General features: G+C 34.8%; 2 protein-coding genes across 5 annotated transcripts; both read left to right on the forward strand.

The window, feature by feature from the left end:
- Positions 1-4,444: 4,444 nt before the first annotated feature.
- Positions 4,445-7,759, forward strand: LOC145640729 (protein TIC 20-I, chloroplastic-like). Of its 3 annotated transcripts, none has more exons than XM_081691964.1 (3): positions 4,445-4,658; positions 5,568-5,808; positions 6,648-7,759. In XM_081691964.1, exons 2-3 carry the CDS (start codon positions 5,649-5,651, stop codon positions 7,286-7,288), a joined length of 801 nt encoding a protein of 266 aa, XP_081548090.1. In that variant the 5' UTR covers positions 4,445-4,658; positions 5,568-5,648; the 3' UTR covers positions 7,289-7,759. The 3 variants fall into 3 exon arrangements, with proteins under 3 accessions (XP_081548090.1, XP_081548086.1, XP_081548099.1); XM_081691960.1 differs by having other exon boundaries at positions 5,641-5,808; XM_081691973.1 differs by having other exon boundaries at positions 5,646-5,808.
- Positions 7,760-8,502: 743 nt separating this feature from the next.
- On the forward strand, positions 8,503-16,687 carry LOC145640718 (T-complex protein 1 subunit epsilon). Of its 2 annotated transcripts, none has more exons than XM_081691955.1 (9): positions 8,503-8,850; positions 10,645-10,963; positions 12,188-12,536; positions 13,024-13,156; positions 13,249-13,301; positions 14,173-14,275; positions 14,468-14,634; positions 14,712-14,825; positions 16,292-16,687. In XM_081691955.1, exons 1-9 carry the CDS (start codon positions 8,652-8,654, stop codon positions 16,460-16,462), a joined length of 1,608 nt encoding a protein of 535 aa, XP_081548081.1. In that variant the 5' UTR covers positions 8,503-8,651; the 3' UTR covers positions 16,463-16,687. The 2 variants fall into 2 exon arrangements, with proteins under 2 accessions (XP_081548081.1, XP_081548077.1); XM_081691951.1 differs by lacking the exon at positions 8,503-8,850 and adding an exon at positions 9,279-9,589.
- Positions 16,688-17,181: the final 494 nt, after the last annotated feature.

The raw sequence follows: 17,181 nt of genomic DNA on the forward strand, positions 1-17,181 counted from the left end.
TAACTTGTTTAAAGCGGATTCCCTCAAAGTTTGCATTATTGATAAATAATTAAAAGTTTGACTTGTTTTTGATGGATTGCTCAAAATTTGTATTATTTTTGACAAATTTTCCTTGAATTAATCATGTAAAATTATGTTAATAGATAACTAATACGAAGTATCATTTATGTAAAACTATGCTTTCAATACTTGTTTTTTTTTTTTTTTTTTTTTTTTGAATGGTTCAATACTTGTATTAATCATATACAAATATGTTTTTAAGACTAAAATTTTTCTAATTGCATTTTTATTTTTATAATTACTCAAGGCCCTAAAAATTAGCAATATATTTTAATTCGGATTTTCGGATTAGATCCAAATAATCGAATTATAATTCAAATTGGATTTATGAGAAATTCAGATAGGATTGAATTTGAAGTTTAAAAACCGATTCTTCAACCGAAGAAGATATTGAACTTTTTGTAGAATTTTATTTGGTGGTAAAATAAAACTTTTTAAAGTTTTGGTCGTAGAAAACAATTTCTTGATTTTTTTTTGTGGTAAAAGTAAAAAATAATTCCTTATTAATTTTCATTTTTCCAAAATTTCATGAAAATGTAAAATCACTTTTTCCTCCATTTTCCTTTATTCTTTGTTTGCTAGGTTAATACTTCGTATATTAACTAGGTTAGTCCCGTGTAATGCACGATTTTATCAAAATATGTAATGATGAATATATAATCTTTAGCTATATTGAGGACAATTAATTTTTTCTATTTATTTAGGAAACAAAAAAAAAAAAAAAAAAAGGTGATTTCCTATGATTAGCAAATTTGTACAATTGTACAATAGTCTGTAGAAGTGTCTACTTTGTATTTGATTTTTTTTAATAGTTGTAGTCATTATTTATAATCCAATTTTCAAAGCAATTTAAGGATATAGCTTAGCTTAAAATTAAAAAATAAAATAAATATGATGATGTCATCAATGCATAAAGGCGGGAAAACATGTCATAAAAAAGTGACACTTATACAGCTTTGGTGTAGGATGATATCAACGGTTTCTATTTTAGTTATAGTTATTGAGCTGTCTAAAATTTATGGTTATTTTGATTTCATTAAAATGATAACTGACATAGTGACATGTCAAAGAAAAACACTTTTATTTTTTATTTATTTTTTATAATAAAGAAAAACGCTTTTAGTTAAACTTAAATCCTTGAAAAATAAATTATGTTAATTTTAGCATAATCTATATATAGTGATGGTATTTATAGGCTTTTGGATAAAGTAATTCCTATTCCTATGAATCAGAGTCACTAAATTTGCATTAACAAATGACCAATTCTATACGTGGTTATCCTATAACTACGCAACTCCATATACCTTATAAAACAATTCTAACCACTTTTTTCTTTTAACTATATCAATCCCACATAATCTTCTTACATCTTGCACATCATATCTTTGATTCATCTTAGACCTTGGAGCATTCATTTGTAAACTTTGTCTTAGGAAAAATGGCTAAGAAAGTTGCTGCTTTAGTATTTTTCGCTCTATTAGGACTAGCCTTCGCCGAGGCAGCTATTATCCCCAAAACAACTACTGCCCCTAGCCCGAGTGAAGATATTGGTAATGAAGGTGGCGATGTTGGCTCTCCTTCGGGTGGATTTGCCGAGGCAGGCCCCGTTGGTGGGCCTGTCCCGGCTGGGATGTTTCCGGACACTCCAACTGACCCCTCTACGGACGGATCATCACCTACTAAGAAGAATGGTGCATCCAATCTTGAGGTGTCTACCATTGCCGGGGTCACATTAGTTGGTTTTTCGTTGTTCTATTTTTAAGTTGGCTTGATGTAAATAATTTTGTAACATTATTGTGAAGGTTATTGCCGAATTGCATGGTACAACAGGTGTACTACTGTTGATCGTTAGGGCTATGCATAATATAATACTTTATGTTTGTTCCTTATTAGCATTATATGGAGTACAAGTTTACAAGTAAATTCATCTTCGATTTTCTACTATCTATATAGCTTAGAATTGCAAATGTTTATGTATGGGTAATGTTAGGAGAAAATTGTCAAAAAGAGCTTGATATTTGGTAGATCTTCCAAAAATAAAACGACATTTTGATTATTCCAAAATAAGTTAACCTTTGACTACATTTGCTCAAAATAGAATGTATGTAACCGGTTGATAACCTGTTTAGTAGTTTAATTATGACATGTGTCGCTATGTGACTGAAAGCTTTTTTAAATATTCTTTTTTTTTTTTAAACATGTTTTAGTTTAATTTTTTAAAAAATAAAATAAACCCCACCCAACAAGACCCCCACCCCGTTAACAAACTCCCCCTCCCCGTCAATAGCCCCCCCTTCACCGACAACCCCAACCCAGACCCTCCCGCTCCCTCGCCGGACGCTCTCCCTTTTCCCACCCAACACGACCCCTCCTTTTCCTAAAGCAATTAAAAATATACTACTCATATATATATATATATAATGATATTGCTAATGAACGCCCCTGTGGTGTTAGATATCTAAAATGTTTCCTAAAGTGGTTTTAATTTGATAAAGCTTGCTAAAATCACGCGTCAATCGATGTAATAAATTTTTATTTTAATTTAATATGTTTACTTTTGGTTATCTTATTTAATGCCCCAGGACATTTGTTAGCTTTTACTCCACATTCTATTAATAATGTACGAGTGTTATATTAATCCGTTAATCATACAAAGTACTCCCTCCATCCCTAAATTACATTCCTCTTTCTCTCCCTCCGTCCCTAAATTACATTCCTCTTTCTCTCTATTATGTGAGGAATAAATGCTAGAAAGAGGAATGTAATTTAGGGACGAAGGGAATATTAGCTTTTATAACATGTACTTAGACATTAGAATTCAAATACGTTATTCACAAGTTAAAGTTATCCATTAAAACAGAGTTAAGTATAAAACTAGGGTCTAACCTTTTCATTTTTTTACCTTTTGGGACCTCCCATTTTTTTTTTCACCTTTTGGGACCTCATGGGTGATGGGTAGAATCCGGCCAAAAAGTTAGTCCCTTGAGTTAAATAAGTTAGTCCCTTGGGTTAAATAAGTTATTTCCCTAAAAATGATTAGAAAGAAAATAAATCCCTATCCCCTCTAAAATGTTAGTCCCCTCATAAATACTTGTGCAGGTTAATTTTGCATCATAATTTCATATTACAACTTCAAATAAATTAATAAAATTCGTGAAAGCATACTATTAAAATCAGGCAATCGGAATTTCACGAATTTAAATCTTAATTTTTAGCAAGAACAATCATTAGATTTTGCTACGAATTAAACAATTTTTATTCCAAATTAAAATTTCAAATAACAATCAAAATAATAAAAAGAAATGGGACAAGAAACAAAAACTACCAAACTAATCGCTAAGTGCAACCAAATTCATCATGTAAACAAATTGAATTAAGATCAAACTTACCAATGATGGAGTGAGAATTTTTAGCAGATCGACAAAATCGTAGCCAAAAGTGTCATTTGACTTGTGAGATTTTGCAGTTGCGAGAATATGAACCGGGAGAATTTTGAAGTTGGAAATTTGAAGAATTTAATAAACTGAATTGTACGATGTATAATATACGGAGTACTATGTACAACTACATATTTCTAAATTATAATCTAATCAGTTTGAAAGTTTTTTTTTAAAAAAAAATAAAATAAAAATAATTAGTAACTAATTAGGATAAAACCCTAGATTGAAAAATTAAATTTGGATGACGAGAAAAAGAAGTAATGGGAAAAACTACTCATGGCACATATGTAAAGTTTTCCATGGGAGAAGAGTTACTCGTGGCACAAATGTAAAGTTTGCCATGGGAAAAGCACTATTCGTTGCACAAATATAAAGTTTGCCACGGGAAAATATTCCTGTGGCATAAATTTTTCTTCTGAAATTCATTTTTACCGTGACTAGATGAAATTAATTATGCCACGAATTTTTAATTCTCGTGGCATAATTCGTGGCACAAGTGAAGATTTGTTGTAGTGACGGCTAGTTACAACTTTTTTTTTTTTTTTCATCGGCATATTTGGAATATACTTTTTTTTTTTTATATGGCGGATGATTATTTATGAATGGGGTGACTTTATTAGTTTATTTTGTGAAAAAGTTAATGAGGGGGACTAACTTTTTTGGATCAAATAGTTCATTAAGGGACTTACTTTTCTTCCGGTGGATTAAAAATGAGTTAAATGGCTAGAAAGTTAACTAGAGGTCCCAAAAGTTGAAAAAAAAAAGTGAGAGGTCCCATCAGGTGAAAAAATAAAAAAATTAGACCCTAGCTTTATACTTAACTCATTAAGAATCCATAAAAATTATAAATATCATTTTTAATTGACCGTCTTACAATAAAATTACTCGTAATTATAGTCCGTCTTATTGCTAAACGAAATGTTGTCGTTTAAAAAAAAAAAAAAAAAACCGAAATTTGGCTAACCCTCTACGGTAGTTGTTCGAGTTCTCGTTCTCTCTCATTCTCGGAGTCCTATCCCCAATCTCACCATTATCACCATGTATGCTGCTGCTTTCCCAAAACCCTAACTACTGCTTAAATTCTTCTTCCTCTTTCTTCTACTTCACTATTCATCGTCTTCATTAACCTCCATTTTTACACTTCTCTCACTCACACTGGTAACTGACCTCACTTTCTCTACTCTAATTTCAGCTCAATTTTTTACTTTCAATGTCAATTAGGGTTTTCATTAATTCTATTTTTCTGTAATTTCTATGTCTATGAACTTTTATGTGGTCGAAATCACCACACTTTTCATCTTTTTGCTGCAATTGTATTCGACCTTCCATCTGCAATTCGATTATTTTTTTTTGTCATCTTGAATATTGAATAATTAGTATTATACTTCGTATTCGGTAATTCTGTTAACTTCTGAATTTTAATATTAATTTTATGTAATTCAATTAGCAAAGCTGGAAATTTTGATTGTGTGCAAGTTCAAGGAGGTGGGTGGTTTAATTTGGGCTCAAATTCGGTGTTGGGTGGTTTAAGAAACATATTTTGCTTGACATTGGAGCTGAAATTCTGCAAAATGCTGTAAATTTTCCAATTTTGTAGATGTTTGAGAGTACTGATGTGTTGATAGAAATTTCTATCAGCGATGGATAATTGTATCTGCTATTTGGTTTCTGAACTAATTTTTGAAACGTTTGATTAGTTTTTGATTAATGTCCTTCTTCGCTTGGGAACTAATTTTATTCCAAGACAAGAATTTCATGCCGCCTTTGTAGTTAAAGCTTCTTTTGTGCGTTGGGACTCCATGAATTATCAGCTTGTTTTATGCATTATCAGTTTTCCATGATTGAAATGATGTGTTGTTATTGTTATGTGTAAATTGAAAACGTTTAAAAAAGAATGGGATCCTAGAAACTGAGACTCGATGAAGTGTAGATTAAACCTTATAGTCGACAATTGTTGCATTTCTGTAGGAGCGCGCTCTTTTCAGTCTAATTTGTGATTCATAATGTTACTTCAGCTTTGTCATTTTACGACACTTTAAATCCTCAGACTGATATGTTTCATCTCAGTCTTCCCTAGGTGTCCAGATCCATAATTGATGTTTGAAATGTTCTGTTTTGGGTGCTTAAACTTATGAACTAGGTCAGAGAATGATCATAAATGGATGCAGTATGAATTTCAGACCATATAAGCCTATTTCCTGTAATGCTTCCCGGCCAAGACCTGCTCCTTCACCTGCAAAGGCTGCGTTAACCAATGTCAGAGCTCTATGTCGACCAACTGAGGCGCTGAAATTGAATCATCCTACAGGTATATAATTTTGTTCTTGTTTCCCGAGTTTGGTTTTACTTTCAACAATACTTCTGAATTTTTGATAGTCATCAGATTGCATCTGGGAACTCACATTTCATTTCAAATACTCCGTATTCCGTACTAGAAATTTGTTTTCCAGAATTTTGATTCTACAATTAATTAGGCAATGAAAATTTTCAATTCTTTCTCTTTCCACAATATGATTTCCCTTGGTCATGTTAACTTCATCTGCACTGCTTCCGCCCACATTGCTGTTTTTCTTGCTTCTGCATCATCAACTGTATCTAGTGAATAGAGGAACATCAGGTTCTAGCTTTGATAAACGATGGAGTATTTGGTGGTGATTGCAGTGAGGGTGGAGGAGATGGGATGGAGAGATAATGGCGTTTAGGAGTGGAGAGAAGGGGGAGAGTGCATTTGGTTGTGCTATAGGCTTGAGGAGTGGGCTTGTACAGAAAAAATAGAGCAGTTGAGGGGCATTGTGATTTCAAATGACAGGGTAATGATTTTAATTTCAAATCCATCATTTAATGGGCCTTTCACGCTGTGCTTGGCATTGGGACAATTCTAGATTGTAAGTTCATCATCTAAACACATCATCAAGGTATTTGGTGGCTCAGACAAGCAATAAAACTATATAAAGTTATGCTGAGAGAATCTTATCTCATGTGTTGAGGGTTGCTAGTACCCGGCAAAAGAATCTAACAAGTTCTAATCATGGTCCATTTACGTGTTTTCATATGCAATTTGTTGTTTGTGGTGCTTACCGATCATACTCACTGCTTGGTCATTTGTTATTTCCGATTTTGACATCTTTATTTATCGATAAATGGCAGGTTTTTCATTGTCTTCTCATCTTTCAGCTTCATCGACTCCTCTCTTGGGTGGAGAGCATGGTGGGCTGTCACACACTATTCCTCTCTTACCTAAAAGGAGAGGACACTCCATGGTACCCCGAGCAGCAAAGGATGTTCCTTATAGTTTCCGCTTTCCTCAGATGATGAAGAAGCCTCGATGGTGGTGGAGAACCCTAGCCTGCCTTCCTTATCTGATGCCTTTGCATGAGACCTGGATGTATGCAGAAACAGCTTATCATCTTCATCCCTTTCTTGAGGACCTTGAGTTTCTAACATACCCTTTCCTCCGATCCATTGGAAGGCTGCCACCCTGGTTTTTCATGGCATATTTCTTTGTTGCTTACCTCGGGATCGTTAGGAGAAAAGAGTGGCCCCACTTCTTCAGGTTTCATGTTGTGATGGGAATGTTGCTCGAGATAGCTTTGCAGGTTATTGGTACTGTCAGCCGTTGGATGCCTCAAGCAGTTTACTGGGGCAAGTTTGGCATGCATTTTTGGACAGCTGTGGCATTTGGTTACTTGTTCACCGTGCTTGAGTGTATTAGGTGTGCTCTCGCGGGGATGTATGCTGATGTTCCCTTTGTGTGCGATGCTGCATACATCCAAATTCCATATGATTAATTAGGTCTTTTGTCTGTGGATGAAGTGTTCTGCAAATGTGGAACTTACTTAGGCTCTCATCTGTTTAAGGTGTTCTTTTTTGTGTCCTGCTCCCCTGCTGTCGCATTTAATTTGAAGAATGCAGAAAGGCCATATTTTTCTGTCTAGAATGCGTATTATAGCCTTGTAGGAATTTGAGAATCGCTTGAATTTGTGCATAGTTCACGTTTGATTTTTATATTGTCTAGTGACTAGAATCGTGAATTTAAGCACTAAGTAGCTTTGTGCAAATGAAACTCAGATTTTTTTTTTTTTGTTATTGGCTGGTTTTGTTTATACCTGGCTTACTGGCTATTCCTAATTGCATTTGCTGGAATGTTTACAATTTGGCATGAAGTTGTACTTCAGGTTCTTATGTCATTTAAAATAAAACTTACAGTACTCTAATTTATAAGGTATTTTATCATAATAAACTATTATATAAAAAAAAAAGGTGATATTTCACTTACGTAGTATTTGATCTTGTAAAAGGTTTCTCACAACTTTTCCGCAAAATTCAATCATAATACTTGTGTGAAGATCAATTATCATGACATTGATGAGGATCACTTGGAAACGCTGGAGTCTGAATTTGTAACTTTGGTTGGACTCCTAACTGTCTTTGATCTTCTAGAAAATTGGATGATTTTTTTTTTTTGTTTGTTTTTTAAAGCTAATGTACCACTTCCTTTTACCCTAAACCAGTAAGCCTCATGAATACGTAGTATCTTGTAGCTTTAGCCTCATGAATACGTAGTATCGTGTACCTTATGTATTTTTCTTACTACGTAAAATAATTGTCATAAAATGGCTGTAATTTAGCATAGCCTTTTCGACTTTTCGTTCTAAACCTATTTCCTCTCATTACTAGTATAATATGACAAAAATAAATAAATAAATAAATTAATAAAGTATAATTTAATTGTTTTAAACCCAAAAGTAATAAGTGAATTTGTAAACAAATTAATGAAATTATTAATTAAAAAAATAATTCCCTTAAAAAAAACAAATACGAAGTAGATGAAATCATACTTAATGATACTCGTACATGCATGTTGTATTTTTATACATGCTTTTTAGGAGCATAAAAAAAAAAGGTTTGAAATTGGGTATAAGATCCGAAAAAGAGAAAACGGGTATGGGATGATCCAGAACAAAGTAGACCAACAAATCGGCCATCCACTCATCCCTACAGCGGTGCGGCGCTGCTATTAAGTAACTCCGCCCAACTCTCTTTCCTCTTTTTTCATTCTCCCGCTCCCATTCTCGGAGCTTCCACAACCTTCCATCTCTTTTTCTCTCTCCTCAAATTCTGGTAAATCACATCCTTCTCAACTAATCAACAATGGCGTTGGCGTTCGATGAATTCGGACGTCCCTTCATTATACTAAGGGAGCAAGAATCTAAGACCCGTTTAAGAGGTTTAGAAGCTCAAAAATCCAACATTTCCGCCGGTAAAGCCGTCGCTCGCATCCTTCGCTCTTCTCTCGGCCCTAAAGGCATGGACAAGATGCTCCAATCTCCCGACGGCGACATCACTATCAGTTACTACCCTTACCTTTTCCTTTTCTTTTCTATGTGTTGCTTGCTTTTTTATTTTTGATCTGTTTCCTATTTTTTATTTCAAATTTGGATTCAGATATTTCTAGGGTTTTGGTTTGGTTTTCGGCTGTTGTGGACGTCCACTAGTTTAGTTGGTTTTCGGGCATCTCACTGAACAAATGAGATCGAACTCCATCTAGTTAGTTTTTTTTTTTTAAGCTCTTGGGAAAAAAAAAAAAAAAAAAAACAGTTTTAAGTTTGAGTTTGTACTTCATAGTTTTTTTATTTTCAAAAAAAAAAAAAAAAAAGTTTTGAGTTGGGTTTTAGTTTTAGGTCACAAAAAAGCTTAAAAATGGGTCGGATGATCCATAAAACACCGTACTATTCTTAAGTTAGAACGCTCTACAAATCTCTCTACTTCTCTCTCATTTTCATATTTTCGGATTTTGTACAATTCACACGATTTCTGTTCTCTCTCAAAATTCATTGCTTGTTATTCTTCTTCATCATCTTGTTCCGATTCATCTCGAAAGGCGAAAATGTCGTTTGCGGCATTCGATGAATCGGGGCGGCAATTCATAATATTGAGGGAGCAAGAACAGAAGGCTCGATTGAGTGGATTAGAGGCTGTGAAAGCTAATGTAACTGCTGGAAAAGCGGTTTCTCATATTCTTCGTACTTCACTTGGTCCTAAGGGCATGGACAAGATGCTCCAATCTCCCGACGGTGACATTGTTATCAGTTACTTTTTCTGTCTAATCCGATTTTCACTCGTTTTAGATGTTTTTGTGCAATCATTGTTTTCAAATTAGGGTTTTTTTGGGTGATTTTATGGTCTGATTTCTAACTCAACAGGTATAATTTTGAATTCAGATTAGTGCTAGGGTTTGGGTTTTGGGTGTTGGGATTTGGGATTTGTACTTAGTTGAATGCTTGCTTATAGTAATTGATTGGGATGTTTACAACTAGCTTAGAATTGATGTGCTTTGCCTTTAATGTGAGATATTGAATGAAGGATCCTTTTGGGATTAGTTATGTTCTAGGGTTTAGAAAGATCTTAACTTTAGCAAATGAGAAGATAAATGCGGCCTTCTCCAATGAACTTTTCAATTAATTACATTTTTATTTAGTAATATAAATGATTTCATATGCATTTTTGATGGAGAAGTTGGGTTTTTAACTCTTAAGATTTACGGGTATTGCTTTTCGAGGTTTGCAACAGGGATGAGCTAGGGTTTTAGAATGCACCTCTAGGTTTGGGTTATAGCTGGGGAGATTATTGATCAACTTGACCTGTTTTCCTTGAACATATGTTCATCCATATGGATTCATTTCTCTAGCAGCTATTTCTTTTGATCTACTGGGTACATTTCTAATATGTTGTTTGGTCCTTTTGTTTGGGGGACAATGAGCTTGTTCAACTTCTGATTCTAACCTATTCAAGCTTAAATCTCAGGATGGCTGGCTGTTTATGCTTTTTCTATTTTTAAGACAATAAAATTATTGATTATTTTTTTTAATAGAGGACTAGCATCTAATGTTTGAAGGATCCTAATATACTACTTATTGACAGTTATATTTTCTCTAGATGAAGTGTTGTCCATGTCCATATTGTATTAAATTATAGTACATCAATTATTAACTCTAGACTGTCTAGAGTAATCAATCTTAAAACTACATTCAACTATAGTTTTGTTCATCACTGTAGTAGACTTTTGAAATGTAAAGGTATGTCATTTTATGCAAGTTTGTTTTTCCATTCACGATTCTTACACTTACGCTATCCTTGTTTTCAGCAAATGATGGTGCTACTATCTTGGACCAGATGGATGTTGATAACCCAATTGCAAAGTTGATGGTTGAATTGTCCCGCAGTCAGGATTATGAAATTGGTGATGGCACTACTGGAGTAGTTGTCATGGCTGGTGCCCTTCTGGAGCAGGCTGAAAATCTCTTAGATCGTGGTATCCATCCTATTAGAATAGCTGAAGGATATGAAGTGGCTTCTCGGATCGCTGTTGAACATCTGGAGAAGATCGCACATAAATTCGAATTTGGAGAAACCGATGTAGAGCCTTTGATCCAGACTTGCATGACTACTTTGTCTTCGAAAATGTATGCTTACTTATCCTTCTCATGAGTCATTATTTCTAGTATTTTAAAGTGGCTATGACTTTTTACTCCCAGTCTGATTGATTTCCATTTGCCAAGCGTACTGGTGTCCATAAATTAAGCAAACCTTGATGTTGCATGATTGCCTGAGTTAGGAGCTAGCTGCTGAGATAAATGAAGAATAGAGAAAGTAGTTGGAGCGCCCTGAAATTTATGACCTTAGTACCGTGATATATATACTAATACTGCTTTATCAAATATAAACATTAGGTCACATTCTAAATATAGTATTTTATATTATGAAACTTTTCATATCACTCATGGTTGGGATAAAAAAATTTATTAGTGAAGGGTTGTAATACAGTTTTGGCTAAGGTTGTGTCCTAGAGATTAACTGTTGAATGACTTCAAATCTAATGCAGCCTATATTTAGTAATATGAGGAATGTTATATTGCTAATTTATTTAGGTAATTGTGCTTATGGGTTATGTTCAATCCTCTATGCCTTGCTCATGTCAATTACACAAACTCTTGTTCATATTAAATCCACCATGTATTGCTCATGTCAAATCTACTATTTCCTGCTCAGCCCAGACATGTGAATTATATCCTCAATAATATTTGTTTCTATTAGCTGACGTTGAAATCAATGTGAGCATATCAAAATCAAGTTGCCGGTCACTTCTAGATTTTTTGTTGTTCTTATAGGGTGTATGGTGTGAGGTTTAACTCTTGGAAGCCTACGTGATTATTCAATTAGTCAAAGGACTCTTGCTGATTTGCAATGTCTTAACAAGTTTGATTTGTGAAATTCTCAGCCCACCTTCCCCCCTGGAGGCACTTCTCTCTGACAGTTAATAACCAACACTTCTCTCTGAGTGTTAACTGCCAATATGCTCCCTAGAGACAACTATGACTTTAAAATGCTTGGAGATCTCCTCTGGAATAAGTTCTATATTGCACTTAAGTCAAATGCCAAAATTTCTTTGGTAATCTGGTCTAATGGATATTCTATTATCGGAACCATATGATACCAAAGAAGTATATCCTTGGCTTTAGCTAGTGGGAGTTCTGCTCATTCATCTAGCATGACTGCAAGAGCCCCTATGTTGGGCCTGTTGGCTATCATACTTACCATGACTTATTATTTTATATATGTGGTTGTGGTTTTCTTGATGAATTTGACTGTCAGGAACTTAAAATTACATCTTTTTTTATTTTTTCCAGTGTAAATCGCTGTAAGCGCAGTTTGGCTGAGATTGCGGTTAAAGCGGTTTTGGCTGTTGCAGACTTGGAGCGGAAGGATGTTAATCTTGATCTAATTAAAGTAGAGGGGAAAGTGGGAGGTAAACTTGAAGATACTGAACTCATCTATGGTATTGTTGTGGACAAGGACATGAGCCACCCTCAAATGCCGAAAAAAATTGAAGATGCTAATATAGCAATTTTAACTTGCCCTTTTGAGCCACCAAAGCCAAAAACCAAGCATAAGGTTGAGATTGACACTGTGGAGAAGTTTGAGACATTACGCAAACAAGAGCAACATTACTTTGATGAAATGGTTCAAAAGTGCAAGGTGGGTTCTGAGACATCATATATATGTTTGATAATTTTGCTGTTTCTTTGAATGATAATATGTATGGTGGCACATACTCTGTTCTAGTTACGACAATTTGTGAAATTTTTTTAAACATCCTATATCCCTACCCATTTTTGGGTCGGGATGTGCAAGGAAGCCAAGCGCTTTTATGCATGGTCGATTGGTCGTAGCTCGTAAGGGTTACTGTTGCTGGTCTGCTGGAGATATATCCATTTAGCTAATTCCTTCTTTTAGATCATGGCTTGTTTAGTTTCTTTTTAAGTCTTATTCTGGTTCAGTCTTTTGATTCTATGTTCTGATGAAAAAAAGTCCTCTGTTAAGTGAATTGTGACATGAGCAGCATGTCTATGCCTATTTCTGTTTGATGACTGAGATGCTTAGAGTCTGAAGGAGTATGTTATGCTTTCAAGGATGTGCACTTTTGTAATACACATCTCTCATTTGGCGGATCTGTGAGTTGCAGGATGTTGGTGCAACTTTGGTTATCTGTCAATGGGGTTTCGATGATGAAGCAAACCATTTGTTGATGCATAGGAATTTGCCTGCTGTCAGATGGGTTGGAGGTGTTGAGCTGGAGCTTATTGCTATTGCCACCGGTGTGTGATTATGCCTTTTTCTTGCTATAGAATATGGTTTTGACCTTTGTTTAGTTGGATTGTACTTACTTGGAAATTCTATATATTTTCAGGAGGAAGAATTGTCCCCAGATTTCAAGAATTGACTCCTGAAAAGTTGGGACGGGTACAAATGCCCCTTTTGCTAAAGCTTCTTGAATAATAGTTTTAACTGAGATGTTTTAATTTCTTTTCGAAGTTAACATGTGTCCGTTTTGCTTAAGTATTGATGTCATAATGATTGCTGCAATGAGATGTGTCTAGTATCATCTTGTAATTTCCTTTGTTAGCCTCAAACAAAAACTCCTTCAAGCGTGATCCTTGTTTTGTTTGTTTATGGATTTCTTATTAGTATGTAGCTTGGCATTATAATATATTCCTGTTTTTGTTGAATTGTTTCAATTTTGTGGAACAATAGCCATAGCGACATAGGTTTCAGTCAATACCTTTCGTGAAATGATTGTTAAGTCCTTAGCTTATCATGGAAGGGTGTTTTGAGGCAGTGGTCTTAGATGTCCCTCACTGAAATATTCTTTTGAGTTATTGTGATTATATATGAATTATGAAGAGGGTTGAATTCTCTTATTTTGATGAACAGATAACTTTCAGTGAGATTGTAGTTAGGGGTATCCAACTGGCCCGTTTCGTAGCCCTAGTGTTTGACAATTTGCTAAAAGCTACCTGAATGTTTCATTAGCCATGCCTTGCTCAACAAAGCTGAGTTTTAACTAGAGTATTGATTCGTGTTATAAATCTTTTCAGCTGAGTAAACGTTTATCATCTAATCTCGTATTGTATTCTTCTGTAATCAATAATGTGACCTATATTTTATTACTCCTATTTTGTACTTTTATTCAAATGTGAAATTGTGTTGCTTAAATCTTTTCAAGTTTCTCAATGCCAGATAATGTGACTTATAAGTGAAGGCTAATACTTTTTTTTTGAAGTTCTCTGTGTGGCCTTTCTTTTATTCCCCTGACATAGTCCTGATATTTCAGGCCGGGTTGGTTCGTGAGAAAGCTTTTGGTACCACAAAAGATCGAATGCTGTACATTGAACATTGTGCCAATTCAAAGGCTGTGACCATATTTATCCGTGGCGGTAGGTTCATGTCTCTGTTCTAAATCTTACTTAGTTCACATCTGATACAATTTCAATCTCTTTTTTTTTACCTAAATAGGCTTATGTAAGTTTATGTGCATGTACTTCTTTTAACTGGGTTTTTGCCCTGTTTAAATAAACATTAGCATTTGTGCTGTGTGTGCTAATTGCTTATTTAACATTATGATGCAGGTAACAAAATGATGATTGAAGAGACAAAGAGAAGCATCCACGACGCACTTTGTGTTGCAAGGAACCTAATCCGCAACAATTCTATTGTGTATGGTGGCGGTTCTGCTGAAATTGCTTGTTCTCTTGCTGTAGAGGCGGGTGCTGATCGATTTCCAGGAGTTGAGCAGGTATTAACATATTACCTTGAATATTGAATGTTTTGTAACTTTCATTTATTTTTAACTGTCTTTTCCTGTATCTGCAGTATGCTATCAGGGCCTTTGCTGAATCTCTTGATGCAGTTCCCATGGCACTTGCTGAAAACAGTGGTCTTCAGCCTATTGAAACACTGTCTGCTGTGAAACATCAGCAAATCAAGGTAACTGGCTGTGTGGCACTTTGTATCTTCTACCGTTTTAGTTGATGAATTGCTTTTATGCTTAAAAAGAGACTGTGGATCAAGGCCTTTCTTTTAGAATTGCTTAACCAGGGAGCCTTGCACATCTGTTGTTTAAAATAAGAATCTCCAATTAGTTACAAAATTGCTACCTCAAAGAGCAATGTAGTATATCTGCAATTGCTGATGAGTTAAATCCTGTGTTTTTCATCTAAGGTTCCTACTGTTAAACTTTCATTTTCGTAATTCAATGAGCATATGTAAGAAAGATGCATAAAATTTAAAAAAATTCATATGATCTGGCAAGTGGATATTCTTTCTGCTGTCAAATGTGCTGTGCATCATGTTATACCTCATATCGGTGTTTAATTTTCACTTCCCTAACAGTGATACTTTGTTTGGACTGAGAAAATTGGAGTGAAAGGAAGAGAAGAGAAAAGGGATCCACTCCCGTGTGTTTATATAGCATTTGGTAGAAGGGAAGGGAAGGGAAATGGAAGGATTTATTTCCCCCCTTGATAAATCAAATCCTTCCAATGTTGGAAAGATTTGGAAGGAAAATGTTACCTTCTTCCTCTCCTTCCTTTTTCTTCCCTTTTCTTCCATGTTACTATCCTAACAAAAAGTATGATTTTTCATGAGACTCTTCCACTCTCCTTTAGGGGTCGTTTGGTTGGATCATTTGGAATGGGTTGGAATGGAGTTAGAATCCATTCCATCTAGTTTTTTGTTTGGTTGAGGTTTTTTGTAATGGAATTTCATACCCAGGGGTTCTAACTCTCCCCCATACCCATGGAATCCCATTCCTACCCCTCCCCATAAGATTCACATTCCATTAAATTAATGAAGGATAGAATCCATTCCAACACTAAAACCAAACAACTTTGGACTAGTATGGGTTTTAGAATCCATACCTCTCTAGTATGGGATTCCATACCAATCCATTCCAACTTGATGAACCAAACACCCCCTTAATGGATTACTGAGTGCATGCTTGTTAGTATGAAATTGCTATGATGCATAAGTTCTTATGTGAGAATGCTGCTCATAGGCCGATAAATCAGAAAAGGAGGGGTCCATGATTTTTCTTAGTAGCCATACAGCAGATACAGTTACGAGTATATTAGTGTTTTTAATTATATATGCTTCCTTGACAAATTTCTTGCTACTATGCTGGTAATGACCTGCTGTAGGAGCAGTTGGATTTTTAATTTTTTAAACATGGTTTGGGTTTTTAGGGAACTGGTGCAGTTTAAATCCTTTTGGCGTTTCTTATGGAAAAATGTGACATTATATTTGCTTTATTTTTAAACTTTGTTTTTCATATAATCTGTGTGGAAAGTGTGAGCAATGTAGGAGAATTTACTGCATTTTGCGGGGGATTAAATTCAAGTTTGATGAATTGAAAGCTTAACCGAGTCCCTGGTCTTGCCTTGCCTTTTGTGCAGGAGAACATTACTCACTTGGGCATAGATTGCAATGACGTTGGCACAAACGACATGCGTGAGCAGTATGTTTTCGAGACCTTGATCGGGAAGCAGCAGCAGATTTTGTTAGCTACCCAGGTTGTGAAGATGATTTTGAAGATAGATGATGTCATTACCCCATCTGAATTTTGATAGTATGTAATTTAGGTTATGTTGTGTGAGTCCTCCCCCTTCTTAAGCGTAGGTGTCATTCTATTGGGTCTTTGATGATGCTTTTGTGGCGTAAAATGGAACGTTTCTCATGACAATGAATTGAAACTCTGTTTGCCCCTAAATTTTGTATGTCGAATCTTTTTCTCTGAGTATTCTCAGTTAGACTGTCTTTTCTGATCAATATAGATGTTTATTTGTGGCTTATTGTTATCTTCATCTTTAAATCTTAATATTTCTGCATAATATTATGTATTCCGTATATAATGGAGTAACAAGTGCTAGCTTTGTGAAGCTAGATCTTGGCTTACTGACATTTCTGCACAATTTTATGTGAGGATAAAGCTGTCAGAGTCTGATTTCATAATAAAGGCAGAATGAGTAAGTTTGCTTAATTTTTAGGAGCAGGCAAAATCTAAGGCATCAAATGTTCATGTGAATTTTATAAGGGATAAAGTTGTGGTTGGAATTTGTCTTGTGATTATTTATTATGGCATTACTGTGTATGCTGCTTTCCATGTGAGATCTGACCCCATTATTGCATCCCACAAGTTTGAATGTCATGAATTCATGTTTTATAGATAGATCTATATATGTAGTAATTCTTTGACTTGTCCTTTGTTATTTGTTGTGCCTCAAAAATTTTGGTATATCGATTGCATTTTTTTTTTTAAAAAAAAATAATTTATATACAAAGTATA

This window comes from Chenopodium album, chromosome 1 (assembly GCF_948465745.1).
Source record: "Chenopodium album chromosome 1, dcCheAlbu1.1, whole genome shotgun sequence".
In the NCBI taxonomy this organism is placed as follows: Eukaryota; Viridiplantae; Streptophyta; class Magnoliopsida; order Caryophyllales; family Amaranthaceae; genus Chenopodium; species Chenopodium album.